The sequence below is a fragment of the Sodiomyces alkalinus genome, assembly GCF_003711515.1.
Source record: "Sodiomyces alkalinus F11 unplaced genomic scaffold SODALscaffold_6, whole genome shotgun sequence".
Classification (NCBI taxonomy): Eukaryota; Fungi; Ascomycota; class Sordariomycetes; order Glomerellales; family Plectosphaerellaceae; genus Sodiomyces; species Sodiomyces alkalinus.
The window spans coordinates 2,272,929-2,288,719 of record NW_021167084.1 but is presented as its reverse complement, the minus strand read 5'-3'; the positions used below and the strand labels follow the sequence as shown (position 1 = coordinate 2,288,719).

Genomic DNA, 15,791 nt, shown 5'->3' with positions numbered 1-15,791 from the left:
GGACAGTGGCCCAGGTGTTAGGGACCGCGGTATATGGTATCATGACATCGTAATTCAGCACCCCAAGGGGCCCTTGAAGAAAGGACCCCCGACAACGTTCGCGACCTCCTCGGCAACAAGCCGGTTAATGGCCACACCGGGATGGTAGGAATCGAACCAGAGACAGCTCGTTCCGTCCGAGTTCTCGCACAGGGCATCCGGCGAGCCGTACTCGGTCGGGTGATCCAGGGCCTCGTTGAACGGGCCCGCCGTGTCAACGAGCCAGGTCGTGGCATCCTCGTTGGCGGCTTGGAAGTCCGCATGGCGAGATTCGAGGAGCTCGTTGTACAGGTCGATTGTTTCGATGATGACGTCGAGCTGGTGGCCATTGTTGGCGATGAACATGGGGGACCTGTCGGTTGCTGTAAAGGCGTTTCGTCTGATTAGCTGTGTAAAGACGGCGGTCCGCGGTCCGCGGTCTGGTGTAAAAGGAAAGGGGGGACAAGGCAGGCAGGGATCACTCACGCGGCACGGTGAGAAGAACAAAGTTCCTGGCACCGGCATCGTACACGTCCTGCACGAGCTCGAAATAGCGGTCGACAACATTCGTGATGACTTCCTCCTTGTTCCCCAGCCAGAAAGTGTTGCCGACGTCGTTGACGCCGATCCACACGCCGACGATCGTGTTTTCGGCCGTCCAGGGGGCGTAGTCGGGCCGGGGGTCCGCGCCAAGGGACGACGTGAAGACGTCGACCTGGTCCTCGAAGCTCAGCACGTCCGGCCTGTACGGCGTCACGAGGTCGGCATCGGTGGTGGCGCCCCCGTAGGCGAGGTTGTACGTCAGCAGCGTCGAGGCGTTGTAGTGGGTTGGCATGAACCCGGACCAGTTCAGTCCGCCGCTTGCCGTCCAGCCGGGGAGGGGAGGGTTGCCGATGGGGTTCGACGGGGAGGGCTTCGCGCCATCGATGTTGAAGCCTGTCTGAGAGTACGAGTCGCCGCTGCGCATCTGTTCAGTACCATTTTCGAATCCAATTGCTGTGCCGTCTCCAGGGACTGGAGGAGAAGGAGATTTCCCCATATTCCATATTCCATACTTACAAGTTGACGAAGAAGTTGGTCTGCGCCAGACTCGAAGGAAGAAAGGCCAGGCCAGCGGCGACGGCGAGCAGGGACAGAGCAGAAGGAGCCATTGTCGCGTGAGACGTCGTGTTGACTACCTGATTTGGGGTGCTGGGAATATGGTGGTGTGAGGGTGTGAGGGTGTGAGAGACGGTGTGGCGCCCAAGCAACAGACAGATCGATCGGAACAGACCCAAGAGACGATCAATCGGCCAGACCCCCGCCCCCCCCCCCCTCTCACCCCAATTCGTGTACGTCGCCTTATGTCGTTGCTTTATACTGGGCGGCTCCAGGAAGCGGGGGGTTGCGACATGATTTCTAAACATGGGCCGCGGCGAGGGTGCCTCCGGGGTCTCTGCTGTCTCAGAGCACCATTGGCGGAAAAGCTGGTTACGACGGTGACTTCTTTTATCCGTTCAACCATGAAAAGCGAAATGGAGCTTCGAGTCGGCCTGCATACTTGCAGATCTGTGGGAACTACCTGCACTTCCGTATCGACATGATTTTGTGAATTTTTGTCCCCGAGAGAGGACGTGTACCACTGATACTCGATCCGAAAACGGGCTGGGCGGACGGTCCCGATCTGGACACGCGTGTGGATGAGAGACAAATTGATAGAAATAATCAACAATAAGCACGTCGGACAAGGGGATGCCCCCGGAGAAGATAAGAGGTGCGTACCAGCCTATTGTCGCCATCGCGTCAAGGATGCGGACAATTCTTCCCTGCGCCTGGGAAACGGTTGACTGTCAAAGAACGCGGCTCAATCGACGATGCCCGACAAGCGAATCGTACAACACATACCTTATCTACCACGCTACGGAGATGATTTGCTGCTCTTCGAAGCACGTAGGCGGTAATGCGAAGTTTTGTCCGACATAGACCTAACAGAGGAGTGGTTGACTTTTTCTTGATGGTGAGGTCCGGCCGAGAGACCGATCTCCAGGGTTCCTTCGGCTCCGACCACGTGGGTCCCCGCTCGGCGATCGGGAAAGTGGGTACTCCGTACCTAGGTACTTAGATACGAAGAATGGAGGGGTTGGCATTCCTAAACACTGGTGTCAGTATCCGTACAGACTACGGAGTAGACTGTCAATGTGCTAAGGATTAATGGCTTTAGATAGCCTTTAAAGAAGCATTCGGTCTTACAAGAGAATATGGACCCAGTAACATGACTGTTCGGGCCGATGAGCGTGGGACGGCCTGGCCGAGGGGACGTTGGCGACGTGACCTTCTGCGGATCGTTGGTCGCAGAAAGAGCCTGTGGAGGAAAGCTGGTCATACCGAATCAAAGGCGGGACCAGAGACTCGGATGATCCAGACCCTCCACGCCCCTTGAACGAAGGTGAACTTGTATCACCAAGTGGAATACGCATACGTGGTACACTGTCTCACCAGCTTTGAAGACACGATGCTGAACGAGATGAAAATAAGAAGCGGGTAAACGAAGGTGGTAACAGAAGACCTCTGGATACGTGCATCCGTCGAAGCCATGGTGGTTGATTCGACGAGAAATAGAGGCTGATGATTGATCTCATCTCTGCCACCAGCGGCAGAAGAAATAACTTTCGTCTCAAGCGAGTAGGACAGAGAGGTCGATGGAAGAATTGGTCAAACGACGATGTTTGTTGATGGAATGATACAATGTTTTGGAGGAGGCAAGCTTATAAGTTATTACTCCGCATTTCCCCCTTTTTCTTTGTTTTTCACCCCCACGTTAATCTTCACCCCGCTTTGACCAGCTCTTAAGCCAGTAAGATGCCGCCATTTGCGGTAGCTTGCGGGTTTCAATGCGGTACATACGTACGACACTGTGTACCTAGGCATCTTGTCCAGTGCCGCTTTGACAACCTCATACAGTACCTTACCTATGTACAACGTACGGTAGCTACATCTACCTAAGTAAGGTACCTTACATACCTTAGTCATGATGGTCACTGCCACGGGGTCAGACCTACCTGCCATCCTGTCGTCATCAACTCATCATGTTCTCTTGCTCTTCCCTTTCATGATCGGGGGTAGGCGGGTACAATGGAGGTACAAGTAGGGCCTGGTGTTAACTTGTCCCCTGGATCTAGCGCAACATGATCGTGATCTGTGGAATCGCATAACAGTAAGGTAGGTACAGACCTGTACCACCTGGTGGCCTGGCCAACGGCTGACGTGTGCCCCCGTGTGGTGTCTCGATCAATAGTGTACAATCCCCATGCAATGATGAATGATGGTATGACCAGAGTCACCAGACTTCTCTGGCCCGGCCGTGTGTTTCCCGACTTTGAAGTTTACGAAGTTCAGGTAACTGGGTGTTCAAGGGAACCCGGTCTGTGGTCCGGACTCTTTCCTCTTCTCTACGGCGCAGGTACATTGGGCATTGACCTCGAATAAGGTAGGTACGAAGGGGAGAATGGTACGAGGCTAAGCACGATATCGTAAGTCCCTTCCTACCCCTCTGTCTAACACGCCCACGGAACCCCAAACGTACACCCCTTCCTTCGACCCTCCACCCCTCCACCCTTTTTGTCCTCCTCCCATCTGCCAGACATGTAAAACCTTTCAAACCTTTCAAACCTTTTTTCATCGGTCTGGCGTCCAAGGGTCTTCGTTTTTCTCTTCCTCTCCTCCCTGGCTACCGCATCGTACCTTTATCTACCTACCTATGTAAGGTACCCGAATCCCCTCGTTCTCTTCAACTTCCTGTTGACTTTTGACTTGTTCTTCTTTCTCACCTTAATCAAGAGACTAGAGTCTATTAGAACCACCACGGCTCAGAAACTTGCCCTTCCTCGGCTCTTTCGGATATCTCGGCTCTCCGTCCAAGGGTGGAAAGCGTAAAGACTGTTAGAAACGAACGGTTTATTCGAAGTTTCTTCCAACTACCTAGTCTTCGATAGCAATCTCGTTTTATCTCGTTTTAGACTGTCCCAGATCGACGTTGCGACCATGGCGCCTCCACCGTCCCGCCGCAGGAGCTCGGTGGCCACCTCGGCCTACCGGTTCAGGAAGATGAGCATCATGCATGAGCAGGGCAATACTTTTGGTCCGTCGTTGACGGTGAGCATCTCTTCATCCTCCCCATCTCCTCCCTGGTGTGATGGTAGACTTACAAGACACGGGCTTCGTCGTTGCCCCCCTCTTCATAGACTCTCTACTGCGGTATCTCCGCCGTCTTTGCCGATGACCAAACCGCCGTCGTGGCCATTGCCATTCATGACACTGTCTACCTGATCGACTACTCCGTCAAACATGTCGTCCTCGGCGATGCCCTTCACATGGGTCAAGATGCCATTGCCGACTACGTACTTTCCACGCTCGAGGTGTACGAGCACGATAACTTCTCCAAGTTCATCGGCGCCGGCTTGCCCATCACGCTCAAGTATATGAGCCCTACGCTGTGCTCTCGTCTCTGGCTTGACATGGACATTGTCCCGGTTGTTACCCGTCCAGATGAGGACGGCAAAAGGGAGAACTTTTGGGATATCAAACGAGTGGACGAACAGGCGGATTCCATGGCTCGCAAGTGTATTATGTAGGTTCAGCTGCGTCCACCGCCATGAACCCCCCCTTTTCTTTTTTCTTTTTTCTTACCGTTCCTGTCACCCTTCTCCTTGTCATTCTCTTCTTCGTGTCATTCGTCGTGTCCTTCTTCTTGTCCCCCTTTTCTAACACTGCCAAACCATCCAGGAACTTTGGCCCTTCACTCGTCCCCCACCTGCAGGTCGGTTTTCGAGGCGTTGTGCAGACCGATGCCGGCTTCCGGGTTCACCTCGTGACCCCCCAGAACCACAAAGACGCCTGCGGCAGGCCGACGTGGGATTCCATGGCTCATTATGCAACCAAGCTGCGACGGAACAAGATAAGGGTCGCCTTCTTCAGCAGTACCCCTCAGGGTGGTGGCGTCGCCCTCATGCGACATGCTCTCGTACGATTCGCACGGCTCATGGGCGTTGACCTAACCTGGTACGGTAAGTTATTTTGGCCGTTGTTTTTGCCTGTCTGTCTTCTGGCCTTCCCTCCCCAATGCACGACGAAACTTGCTAATACGAGGGCGCCGCGACGATCCTTCGTAGTCCCCAAACCGAGGCCTGGCGTCTTCCGCATCACCAAAACTATGCACAACATCCTCCAAGGTGTCAGCCATCCCGAGCAGCGCATCTCGGCCGAAGAGAAACAATCGATCCATGACTGGATCACGGACAATGCCTATCGCTATTGGTTGTCTGAGGGTGGTCCCCTTCGCCCTGTCGAAGAGGGTGGAGCCCATGTCGTCATTGTGAGTTTCGGTTCTTGGCAACTGAATTGTCCCCACCCGCCGGACGCGGAGGTCATCGGCAACTGCCGCATGCCCCCCCACTCTAACCGCTGGGTCGTCATCCCGATGCTAACTTTGGGCCCTTGTCAAGATTGACGATCCTCAGATGCCTGGTCTCATCCCCCTCATCAAGAAGCTCACGCCAAACCGACCAGTCCTCTACCGGTCGCATATCCAAATCCGTAGTGACCTGACGGCCATGGCCGGGTCGCCGCAGGCCGATGTCTGGGACTTTCTCTGGAATAACATCCAGAAAGCCGACATGTTCATTAGTCATCCAATTCCCCTATTCGTTCCCCACAATGTGCCCCACGAGAAGGTGGCCTACATGCCGGCCACGACAGATTGGCTAGACGGCCTCAACAAGCCGCTCAGTACATGGGACATGGGGTATTACGGCCACATCTACAACACGGCTTGCCTCCACCAGCGAATGGCGGAGCTGCAGTGGCCGACGCGGAAGTACATCGTCCAGGTTGCCAGGTTTGACCCTTCCAAGGGAATCCCGACCGTCATCGATGCCTATGGCGAGTTCCGGCGGCTCCTGGAAGAGGCCGGGGTCGAAGACTCCCCGCAGCTCGTGGTGTGCGGCAATGGTTCCGTGGATGACCCCGATGCCAGCATGATTTTTGACGAGACCATGACCCAGCTAGAGACGTTTTATCCACATCTCGTTGATGACTGCAGCGTGATGCGTCTTGACCCCAACGACCAGCTCCTCAACACCCTGATCCGCAGTTCCCACGTAACTCTGCAGCTCTCCACGCGCGAGGGTTTCGAGGTCAAGGTGTCAGAAGCTCTCCATGCGGGTCGGCCGGTCATTGCGTCCAGGGCCGGCGGCATTCCCCTGCAGATCAAGGATCAGGTGAACGGATTCCTTGTCGAGCCCGGTGACTGGAAGGCGGTGGCCCAACACCTCATGGACCTCTTCACCGACGACGAGCTGCACGCCAGGATGAGCCACGCTGCTGCCACGGGCGTGAGCGACGAGGTAGGCACCGCGGGCAACGCTCTATGCTGGTTCTATCTGGCATCCAAGTGGGCCGAGGTCGGCGTGAAACCGGGTCTGCCGGGCAATGAGAGATGGGTCAATGACATGGCTCGAGAAGAGGCGGGCAAGCCGTACAATGAGAGTGAAAACCGGCTGCCGCGACATTTCACGCAGAGGAAGGAGAGGCCGGTTGTCGTCGTAAAGGTGGAGCGCGGTGAGGATGGAGAAAAGGCAGAAAATGGGGAAAATGGGGAATAGAGGTTTTCACACAAGTGTGTGCGACGGAACGTGGGGATGCCTAGCTGGTCAAGGTACGGATGGAGTCCTGGTGCCGACAAAGCTGTGTTCAAGTTGTTGATTTTCTTTCACTTGCCCGGGTTTCTCGCGATTAATGATGTGTCGGATTGTTCCTTTTTTGTCGAAGTCGCTCACCTCTCACAATGAAATCATTTTGCTCTAGGTCGTTAATGTAAAGTGTGGAAGTAAAGAGGAAAGTAAACTAAAAAATAATCATGCTTAATGTACGCAATACATAATTATTCAACTATGCTATATTATTTTTTCCATTTTTCCATTTGTCTGTGTGAATGTTGTACTTTGTGGTGAGGGGAAATACATAAGTGGTGTGGGTGTGAGATGAGAAATTGATCATGGTGAAGGTGGTGAGGTCGCAGAGGGAGAAAGCACAGTGCGAAGGAAAATACAACTGTACGTCGAACACCGTCAACGTCAGTACCATGACAGTGTTCTTACGGCCCCACACTGTAGCAACGTCCAGTTTTCTCGCACCCGCAAAAAAAAAAAGCCTCCCAACTTCTTACTCCCGCAATTGAAGTGCTCGCTTATCACCTGCCCTACTTTTACACCTTTAAAATGGAGGAACTGATTTCCTGGTCTAAAGAAAACGGCGGGAATCTCTCCGCGGACGTCGAGGTCTTCTATGATTCCGTCACCGGCCACTCGTTCCGCGTCCGGGAGGGCCACTCCCTCATACCCGGGGACGCCATCGTCAGCTGCCCCTTGAGCATCACCCTCTCCTACCTGAACACGTTAGACCAGGACCTGACCTCCCACGGTATCCCGTCGCCGGCTCATCGCACAGGCGACCCTCTCCCACGGGAGTTCCTCAAGGCCGTGGCCCCTCATGTCACCGCCCGCTTTTTCCTCATGCAGCAATACCTCCTAGGCCGCGCATCCTTCTGGTATCCCTACATCCGCACCCTCCCGCAGCCCGACAACCATTCTGCATGGGCCCTCCCTCCTTTCTGGACCTCGGACGACATCGACCTTCTCGAGGGGACCAACGCCCACGTCTCCCTGCACGAGATCAAGGCCCGTCTGCGGAGCGAGCACAAACACGCCTCGGCGGCCCTGGAGGCGACCTCTTTCGCGGGGAGAAGCCACGAGTACTCCCGCCTGCTCTATCACTGGGCCTACACCATCTTCACCACGCGCAGCTTCCGCCCGTCCCGCGTCGTGCCGGACCCGGAGGCCCTGCCCCTGCCCGACGGGGTCGCCGTGGACGACTTCCACGTCCTCATGCCGCTCTTTGATGTCGGGAACCATTCCCCCACGGCCGAGGTGGACTGGCACGTGCTATCCGAGGCAAGTGGCGCCGAAAAGGCCTCGAACGGCCCTGCTACCGTCCTTGCCACGCGGACGCCGTACGCGGCGGGGGAACAGGTCTTCAACAACTACGGGCCGAAAACGAACGCCGAGCTGCTTCTCGCCTACGGCTTCGTGATCCCCGCGTCGCCTGCGCTACACAACGACTACGTCCACCTGCAGCTGAGAACGGCGAGCGCAGCAGCACCGTCCTCCTCCTCTTCGCCGGCACCGCCAAAGCCGCGGGACGACTTCTTCTTCTCCCTCCGCCCCGTTACGCATCCCAGCTCCGTCACGGCGCATAAACGCCTCACGCTCCCGTCCCTCGACCCGGACTCGGTCCTTCCTTGCTTCCGACACGTGCAGGATACGCTCGTCTGGGAACTCGTCTGCATGCAGACGTCTCCGGAGCAGCGGGAGGCGCTCTTCCCTGCGGCAGCGGGGGAGGGCATGGACGGCGATAAGGAACGTCTCCGCGCCTTGCTCACGGGCGAGATGGAGACGACGGCATTAGCGGTTGTGGAGGCTTTGCTCGAGCGGACATTGGCGATCATACAGGCCAAGGCGTTCCAGGAATTGGAAAAGCTGGAACAGTCTGATTTCGAGCTGGACGAGGACGAAGACGAGGACGACGGGGAGGGGGAGGCGGAGGCGGGGGAAGGCAGTGGTGCGACGAGAAACCAGCGTCTGGCGTACGTGTACCGGACGCAGTGTAGGAATGTGCTTATCAACGTGCTCGAGTCGCTCGAGATGCCGTCGTTGTCATCATCTCGGTAAGGGTCAAAGACGGGGAGTTTTCAACATCCTTCGCGGCACGTGGGCGCCAGCCTTCCCCCCCATGGTAGGTTGAATGTAATACCGAAACCGGGGCGTCACGGTTCTTGTGGCCTTCTCGAGCTCGTCGTCCATCTTTTCCAGAACGGCGTCCCCGTGTGGAACCACATTGGCCATAACAGCGGCGGCTGTGCCTGTATCCTGATATATCCACCGTCGACCGTTGCAGGCGCCGCTCCGCATCATGGAACCTTTGCAACGCCTCCCTTCCACGGTCGACAGCCCTGAACCACCGCATGAGCCACCGCATGAGGTCCGGATCGGCCATGTCGACGCCCAAGCCGACAGTGTGGGTGAGTAGCATCCTGTATCACACGTGTCAGTTGGGTGTAACACGATAATTTGGCCATGCTGAATCCCCCACTACGGATGACCTGGCCAGCGGCTCCAAGAGGCTTGCCGCCTGTATAGTGGCCCCGTTAGGGATAGTAGTCAGTAGTCAGTGAGCTCAAGAGTCGTCTCGGCGAACAAGGCAGAGGATGAAGTGAGTCTGGGAATGCATAGTACTTATTATTACTTGGCAAGTCAGCGTTTCTGTCACGGCTCAATGAGTCATCAGCCTTGCTTCGTAAGGTAGGGCAGGTACTTCACAGGAGGCAGGTACATAAGGTACAAACAGCTACGAACCATCAAAGGATTGTGTTCTGGCGCTCCGGTGGTGTCCTGCTGTCTGTCGCCTGTGGCCAGTGACCTGGAAACCCGAGTAGTCACTTCCCCTCTTCCTGGCTTCATCAGCCTGCCTCTCTGGGAAGGCAGATACGAGCCGCAGCTGCCCCTGTTTATCTTGCCCTATAGGTAACGTAGCGGTACTGTATCTGCAATGTGACGACCGACAATCTCCAATTCTCTCCAATTCTTTGGGTACCTTATTAGGTAAGGCATGTGCCCTCTACCGAGTACAGCGCCCCGAAAATATCACTGCCGGTCTACCTACCCGTCGCAGGGACTTAATCTCAATGGGGATTTCGGAATGCATACCTTACCTTACGGTAGTCAGGGGGTTCAGAGGTAGGTATGTAACTGATGTGGACAGATCAGCTTAGACACCACCCCCTCTCCATTATCTCCACCCGAGAATGGGACAGCTCGACCGGTGAGCAGGCATCCGACGCCCACAACCTTCCAATGTCGGATCATGCCAGGTGATCCATTCGCATTTTCTTTGCGTGCGTTTTCCAAGAGGGAACGAACGAGCGGCACACGCACCCAGGCTTCGCTCATGTCAAGGGGAATGGATAAGAAGTAGGTAGCAAGCGATGATTTGCCGAGTCGCCTGCAGCTAATATTTTCTGGCCAGGGATCCCACGTTCCAGTTTTCGCGAGGCGAGGCCTCGACAATAGGTAGCAACATGGCTCGTTCACCGTGAATCCAATAAATCCAGCAAGTAATAATGTTCATACGGCGTATGTAAGTGGCAAGACTCTTCTTCCTCTCTATTGATTCCTGGCCTGATCGACTATTTCAGTTCATGTGGAGTTCAGTTCCGCAGTTTCAAGTGGTTAGCTCCAGATCCCAAGTTCGGCGAGCTCGGCTCCTCAGATGGCCCTAAACATACCAGCGCCGTGCTGTTGGGACGGCCGGAGCGCCGCTGAAACGGACCATTGGCGCGCCATACAACCTGGAGTAGGTATAATCCTAGTTCCCAGCTGAAGGAAATGGAAAGGCAAAGGCAAAGGCAAAGGCAAAGGAAAAATAATGCTTTGGGTTCTTCGGATGAATCGCCGGAAAACCTCGCACCTGGGTGCCTTTTTTACGGCATTGTTCCCTTCGCAGTTACGTTGTACCTACCTACCTTACTTCGGTGTCATATCCGATCGAAATTAAGGTACATATGTACATATGTGGACATTGAAGAATCCTGTGGGTGGTCCTTGGCCGACCCAGCAATGGGAACGGAAAGCCTTGCATTCATTCGATGAGTGTGTGGGATGTGGGGACTTCTGGATGCGGATACGTGACAGCTTCGGGAACGACCGACCGCAAGCGTTTTGTCTAACTTCTAGCGACTAATTTAGGTAGGTATTCCGTACGTTGTACTCATCGCTTCGCACTTCGTAGACGAGTAGACCGACACCAACGAGGTGAGGGCGCCATAGAGAATGAACAATGTTCAGGTGCCACGCGAAATGTTTTCGCAACCCCCTGATCCATGGATACGCACGCATGGCACGGAATGGGAATGTCATCATCGCGGCAAGACGGACATGGCCCCGTTTGCCCCTCGCTAATTGGTAAATCCTGTCCTTCGAATCTTTTTCTTCCTGTCTTGGTCTTTCTCCCGTGACAGCTACACCCGTGCATCCTGCGGATATTACCGACACTTTCTCCTTGGGCTGATCTCTATGGCCGCGACTCCTGTTCTATGTAGGTATTAGTCCGCCGCCGCCCCGCTAAGGATGAAGCAAGTCCTGGACCACCATCTTGGCAAGGCATTCCCTCCTCCATTGATTCGCTCGGCGGCGCGCTCTGTTTAATAAGAGGCCTGACCGACAGTGGGGGTGGGTGGGGTCGTCACTTCTTCATCGATTTCTAGACACTCTACGTGTAGACACGGTCAAAAGGAGCTGCCAAGATGCACACCCGTACGTTTCTCTGACCCAGGATTACGGCCGTGGTTCCCCCTAGCCTCGTCCCGAGGGAATGGCCTGGCGGATAGATGTCCCCTTTCGTTGAGGGATGCGCTACCTATTACCAAGGTGAACCTTGCGATCGCGACGAAGTGCGTTGTGCGAAGCAATTTAATTCATCCATGCACAGGTCTCCATGTCCTGTATTCGAAACAACGGTGTTGATCGGGTTTCCCTGCACGAACCATCTCCCAACTCAAAGACCTGAAGCTCCACAAGAGGAGGAAGGAATATTGGGAGGGAAGCAATTATACCTATACATACAAACATATTGCGTGATGCCGGCAGGATTCTCTCTCCCCCCCTCGAAGCGGTTCTAAGCGAATGCACCTTTGCTCGAAGGGTCCCTGCGGCCAATTCACCCAAGGACGTGCCTGTGTCGGCTGCGTTGCCATGCTGTGCATTGTTGCTGCGATGGATCATACTGGAACGCTGGGCAACGGCGAAATAATGATATGCCGACATAGCTTCCACGTGGTTTTGCATGTACAAAAGTCCGTTGTACCACTTGGCCACTTGGGGCGAGTCCCAGGGCGTGAAACTGCGATGGCACGGGATGAAAGCTGATTGTGGTTGCAGCTGGGAACTGAGACTTCCCGAGTCAAGTCACAGTCACTCACTCACTCCACTCGGACTCGGGCCGTTTTTGGTTCGGTAGTTGTATTTCCTGACCCAAAACTGGGGAAAGAGGTGCGACAATGGGCCCGGGTAGTACGACATTGGCCAGCCAACCTATAAACCTAGTAGCTTGATCTCCTTCAGATTTGACCAAGAAGAACAAGCTAAGTCTTCCAGGCCACGACGAAGTCGCATTTTTAGTTCTTCTACGGAGTAGGGTGTACAACGTGTTCAGGGTAAGAGGGGCCCATCTAGGTCGGGACACCAGTAAAGCCAAGACGCCTGTGGAAAAATCGACGGCGGTCGTACAACGTATGTACGTTGTATATATTCTGGGAAGCTTGTCTTAGCGTGGATACGCACGTGGCCTCCCCCCTGAATATGAATATGAATACCGGTACCCAAAGACCGGACAGACGTCCCTCGACCGCTATTATTTGTGTGGCGTCTAATCAACGCTCCACCTGCCTGAGAACTATACCTAATAAGATACCGTTTTCTGCCCACCTGTTGATTCCCTAAACTGCAAGCGAAATCGTACAACGCGTTATTCGCAGCGGCTGGAGAAACACTCTCCACCATACAACGTACGGGCCGCCTATATATTAGTACATGCGTGTAGGTACCTAGTACAGAATACGGGGTACAGTACATACACACACCCACTATACCGTAAGGCACACAGAGATATATCATGCACTTCGTATAATATAATTCCAGGCACCACTTGAGTAACACAAAAACTCAGCTTGGCACTTTTCTCGAGAGTCTGGAGGAACTGGTTAAGTGCGGGGAAATGGAAATGGTTTTTGTCGATGCCTGCCTTGATGCGTGACCGTTAGGAGAGAGGAGAGAAAGCAAGCTCCAAAGAATGGATCCGATCCGTACCTTACCTTACTGTACGAATACAATGTCTGAAGTATCCGTACAACATAAGATACCGAGCGTCTTGCTGAAGCCTAACACTGCAGATCCCGCGACCCTTGTTGGGCGGTCATGTGTTCCTGGCTTCAAGAACACCGTCTATGGGCTGGGACTGGGACTGGGACCATTTCGACTCACACGCACAGTGGGGAGAAACGGCACATCAGCCAGTTTGGGTGCTAGGCCCCCACCCCTAGAAGCAAAGACTCCTCCCCCAAACCTTCGGGATCGCGATTCCAGGGGCTCGCCGTTACCATAAGTCTTGACAAAAGTGGTTAGAGTCGAACGGCAAGAACGGATGCCGCTAAGATGTACCTTTATAATTACCTACTTCGTACTTTCGTACCTCTTTTCTTCTTCTCCTTCCCCCCTTGTTTGTCTGTCTGTGAATGGGAAACGAAAGCCCGTCTCTTTTCGCCAGTGCCCTGGTCCTTGTCGGTACCAACGGCGAACCATCCAGCTGCTAGCCGGACCTTTTGGTCACAACGAGAGTATGTTTACGGTTGCCAATGGTTAAATACGGAGACTGGAGAACATTTCAGTTTTCTCTCCCCCTTAGACAAGTCTCGTCATGATTCATAATTAACGTACCACGTACCAACTTGTCCATGGGATCCTAGTTTTCTCTCCCTCTCCCTCTCACGCTCAACCCCATATCCTACTTTTGTCTGCCCGTCTGGGGATACGGAAGCTTAAATACACTTATCCGCCCTTCTTCCCGAAAATCCTGCATCAGGCGTGCTTTCTTTTTCATCCTCGCCCCGTGAAGCGGGAATTACCTGCCTGCCGTGCCGCCTTTCTTATTATAGCCCCCACGAGAACTTTGCAGGGCATTGTATACCGGTTGCTTTAAGGTATTTCACGAAGTATTCTCTGCGGCCCTTCTGTTCCTCCATTTTCATCATATCAGCCCGTCTCTGCCATCTTCACAGAGCTACTCATCCGTCAAATCGCCTTCAACAAGCTGCCTCTCCTAATACGACATATACTCATCTTACCGCTACTACTTGCCACCTTGATATTCTCATCTCGAGCCACGGCCTTCTTTGCGAAGAAGGATGTGTGACTGGATCCAGGTACGCCTATTCCCTTCTACACCCGCCTTCTAGTTGAGATGCTTTGGAATCAATCACCTGCTGAGACCATTTTACGCACAGAGGGAATTTCATTGCGGCCACTTCCGCTGGATTGTATCTCGATGGTGTCCAGACTATCTCAGGACACAGCTTCGTTGTCCATTAAGCGTTACACATTACGAGTTCAGGTGAGTGAATCGAACCTCATGGATACTCCAGGACTGTCCTCATTCTCATGGATGCCAGCACTGACACAAATATTCATGTAGAGGTGATGAACAGTGCAGTATGTCCCGAGTCCTGAACCCCCTTTGAGCTTGACCCCCTGTCGAGGCTTGCAAACCCCACCCCACCTCTTGGCTCGGCCCCCCTGCTCGCATGCGCTATGCCTCAATCACGCTTCACTTCACCCCACGTTGGTAACTCCAGGCTCAATCAAACCCTGGCTTATCGCCGAAGAGTTCATCGGCGATGGCTCGAACACCTGGATTGTCTCGACTGGTTTGCGATGGAGAATCCCGAGCATTCGTCTCCTCGTATCTCTGCAACCTCCCCGTTTTGAAAGCTCTTTGTCAAAGCCGTCGTCGCTGCCAGTTTACTGACCTCTCTAATCGCGCTACAGGCCACTGCAAGCCTAGACAAACCCAGCCTTGGGAAAAGTTCATTCGGCAACACACAAACCTGAACCAAACCGTCGGCCCGTGAAACAAACGTTGCTGCTCCAGCCGACCCAATCTCCTGGTCCCGACCCATCAATTTCCCAGTTAGGGGAAGTGCTTACTTTTTTGTTCGGCGCCCATTTTCTTCGCAAGCGAATCTTTCTTTCTTGGCTGGCGAGGGGAAAAGAGGGGGGTTTTTTTTCTTGGTGGTGGGGGAGGAAAAGCAAAACTGACTCTCAATTTGAGAGAGTGTGTGTGTGAGAGTGAGAGAGAGAGAGAGAGTCGAGAGTCTCTCCAAGCACGGCAATCTCTGCGACCTCTTGTGCGCGTGATGCCCCCATTCCATTCGGGGCCAAATGAAGCGACACGCCCCACGGAACCATGCGGAAAAGAAGAAACCCGGGGCCTGCAGAAACCGCGCGCGCCACACCTGCCCGTTGACGACTTGGCACCGGTCATCCACCTGCAGCCACGGTTGCTGTCGTGGCGGCAGAAACGTGGTAGGACAGGGGGCGGAAAATACACGACGAGGCTCGAATTTATGTACCAGCGGATACTTCACCTTTCTGCCCGCAGAACCCACGGCCATTGCCGAGATGCGCTTCTCTTCTGCCTCACAGCTCGGACCTTTCCGTTTCGCCTATATCCTCCCCTTCGCCTTTACCGGTCCCCACGATTGTCCACCACTGGGCGACTGCGCCACGAAGATACGGCCTGCGGGGCGGCGCGCTTCGCGCTCCTTCGACACTTTTCTTGAGTGGGTGGCCAGCAGATTTGATTCGCCAAACACGGCCGTTGATGGTTGCGACTTGTCGGGGTGAAAGAGATACTACGAAATACCAATAGGCGGCTCAAGATTGAGACGAATGGGCATGGAAGAAGACGAGAGGTTCTAAAAAAGAACCCCGACTCAAAAAAAAAGCGGCAAGGAGATGGCTGCAACGTGGTCCGGCTCGTGGTGTTGCCGGCCTCGGCGTTGGTAGACGGTCGTCCGCATGGATCCTTTTGTGTTTTCTTTCGGTATATGTACTTTGTATGGCGTTTTCGTC

At 54.3% G+C, this 15,791-nt stretch overlaps 6 protein-coding genes across 6 annotated transcripts; 3 read left to right on the top strand and 3 right to left on the bottom strand.

Annotated features, from left to right (window-relative positions):
* Positions 1-54: 54 nt before the first annotated feature.
* SODALDRAFT_278462 (fungal cellulose binding domain-containing protein) lies at positions 55-985 on the bottom strand (the record flags this gene model as incomplete). Its single annotated transcript, XM_028608115.1, has 2 exons — positions 55-401; positions 505-985. 2 exons carry the CDS (start codon positions 983-985, stop codon positions 55-57), a joined length of 828 nt encoding a protein of 275 aa, XP_028466095.1.
* Positions 986-2,115: 1,130 nt separating this feature from the next.
* SODALDRAFT_324670 (hypothetical protein) lies at positions 2,116-2,592 on the bottom strand (the record flags this gene model as incomplete). The annotated part of the gene is made up of 3 exons (XM_028609911.1): positions 2,116-2,146; positions 2,248-2,432; positions 2,494-2,592. The coding sequence occupies 3 exons, from the start codon at positions 2,590-2,592 to the stop codon at positions 2,116-2,118; spliced, it is 315 nt and encodes a 104-aa protein (XP_028466094.1).
* A 1,446-nt stretch (positions 2,593-4,038) lies between these two features.
* On the top strand, positions 4,039-6,656 carry SODALDRAFT_279165 (clock-controlled-9 protein; the record flags this gene model as incomplete). Its single annotated transcript, XM_028608155.1, has 5 exons — positions 4,039-4,149; positions 4,239-4,624; positions 4,780-5,060; positions 5,166-5,368; positions 5,499-6,656. The coding sequence occupies 5 exons, from the start codon at positions 4,039-4,041 to the stop codon at positions 6,654-6,656; spliced, it is 2,139 nt and encodes a 712-aa protein (XP_028466093.1).
* A 392-nt stretch (positions 6,657-7,048) lies between these two features.
* SODALDRAFT_324668 (SET domain-containing protein) lies at positions 7,049-9,544 on the top strand (the record flags this gene model as incomplete). The annotated part of the gene is made up of 6 exons (XM_028609910.1): positions 7,049-7,106; positions 7,234-8,776; positions 9,007-9,130; positions 9,277-9,321; positions 9,363-9,410; positions 9,473-9,544. The coding sequence occupies 6 exons, from the start codon at positions 7,049-7,051 to the stop codon at positions 9,542-9,544; spliced, it is 1,890 nt and encodes a 629-aa protein (XP_028466092.1).
* A 4,419-nt stretch (positions 9,545-13,963) lies between these two features.
* SODALDRAFT_185678 (hypothetical protein) lies at positions 13,964-14,824 on the top strand. Its single transcript, XM_028607090.1, has 4 exons — positions 13,964-14,083; positions 14,165-14,271; positions 14,353-14,369; positions 14,706-14,824. The coding sequence occupies exons 1-4, from the start codon at positions 14,066-14,068 to the stop codon at positions 14,786-14,788; spliced, it is 225 nt and encodes a 74-aa protein (XP_028466091.1). The 5' UTR covers positions 13,964-14,065; the 3' UTR covers positions 14,789-14,824.
* SODALDRAFT_185683 (hypothetical protein) lies at positions 14,778-15,549 on the bottom strand. The gene has a single exon (XM_028607091.1). The coding sequence runs from the start codon at positions 15,329-15,331 to the stop codon at positions 14,861-14,863; it is 471 nt and encodes a 156-aa protein (XP_028466090.1). The 5' UTR covers positions 15,332-15,549; the 3' UTR covers positions 14,778-14,860.
* Between the last annotated feature and the right edge of the window lie 242 nt (positions 15,550-15,791).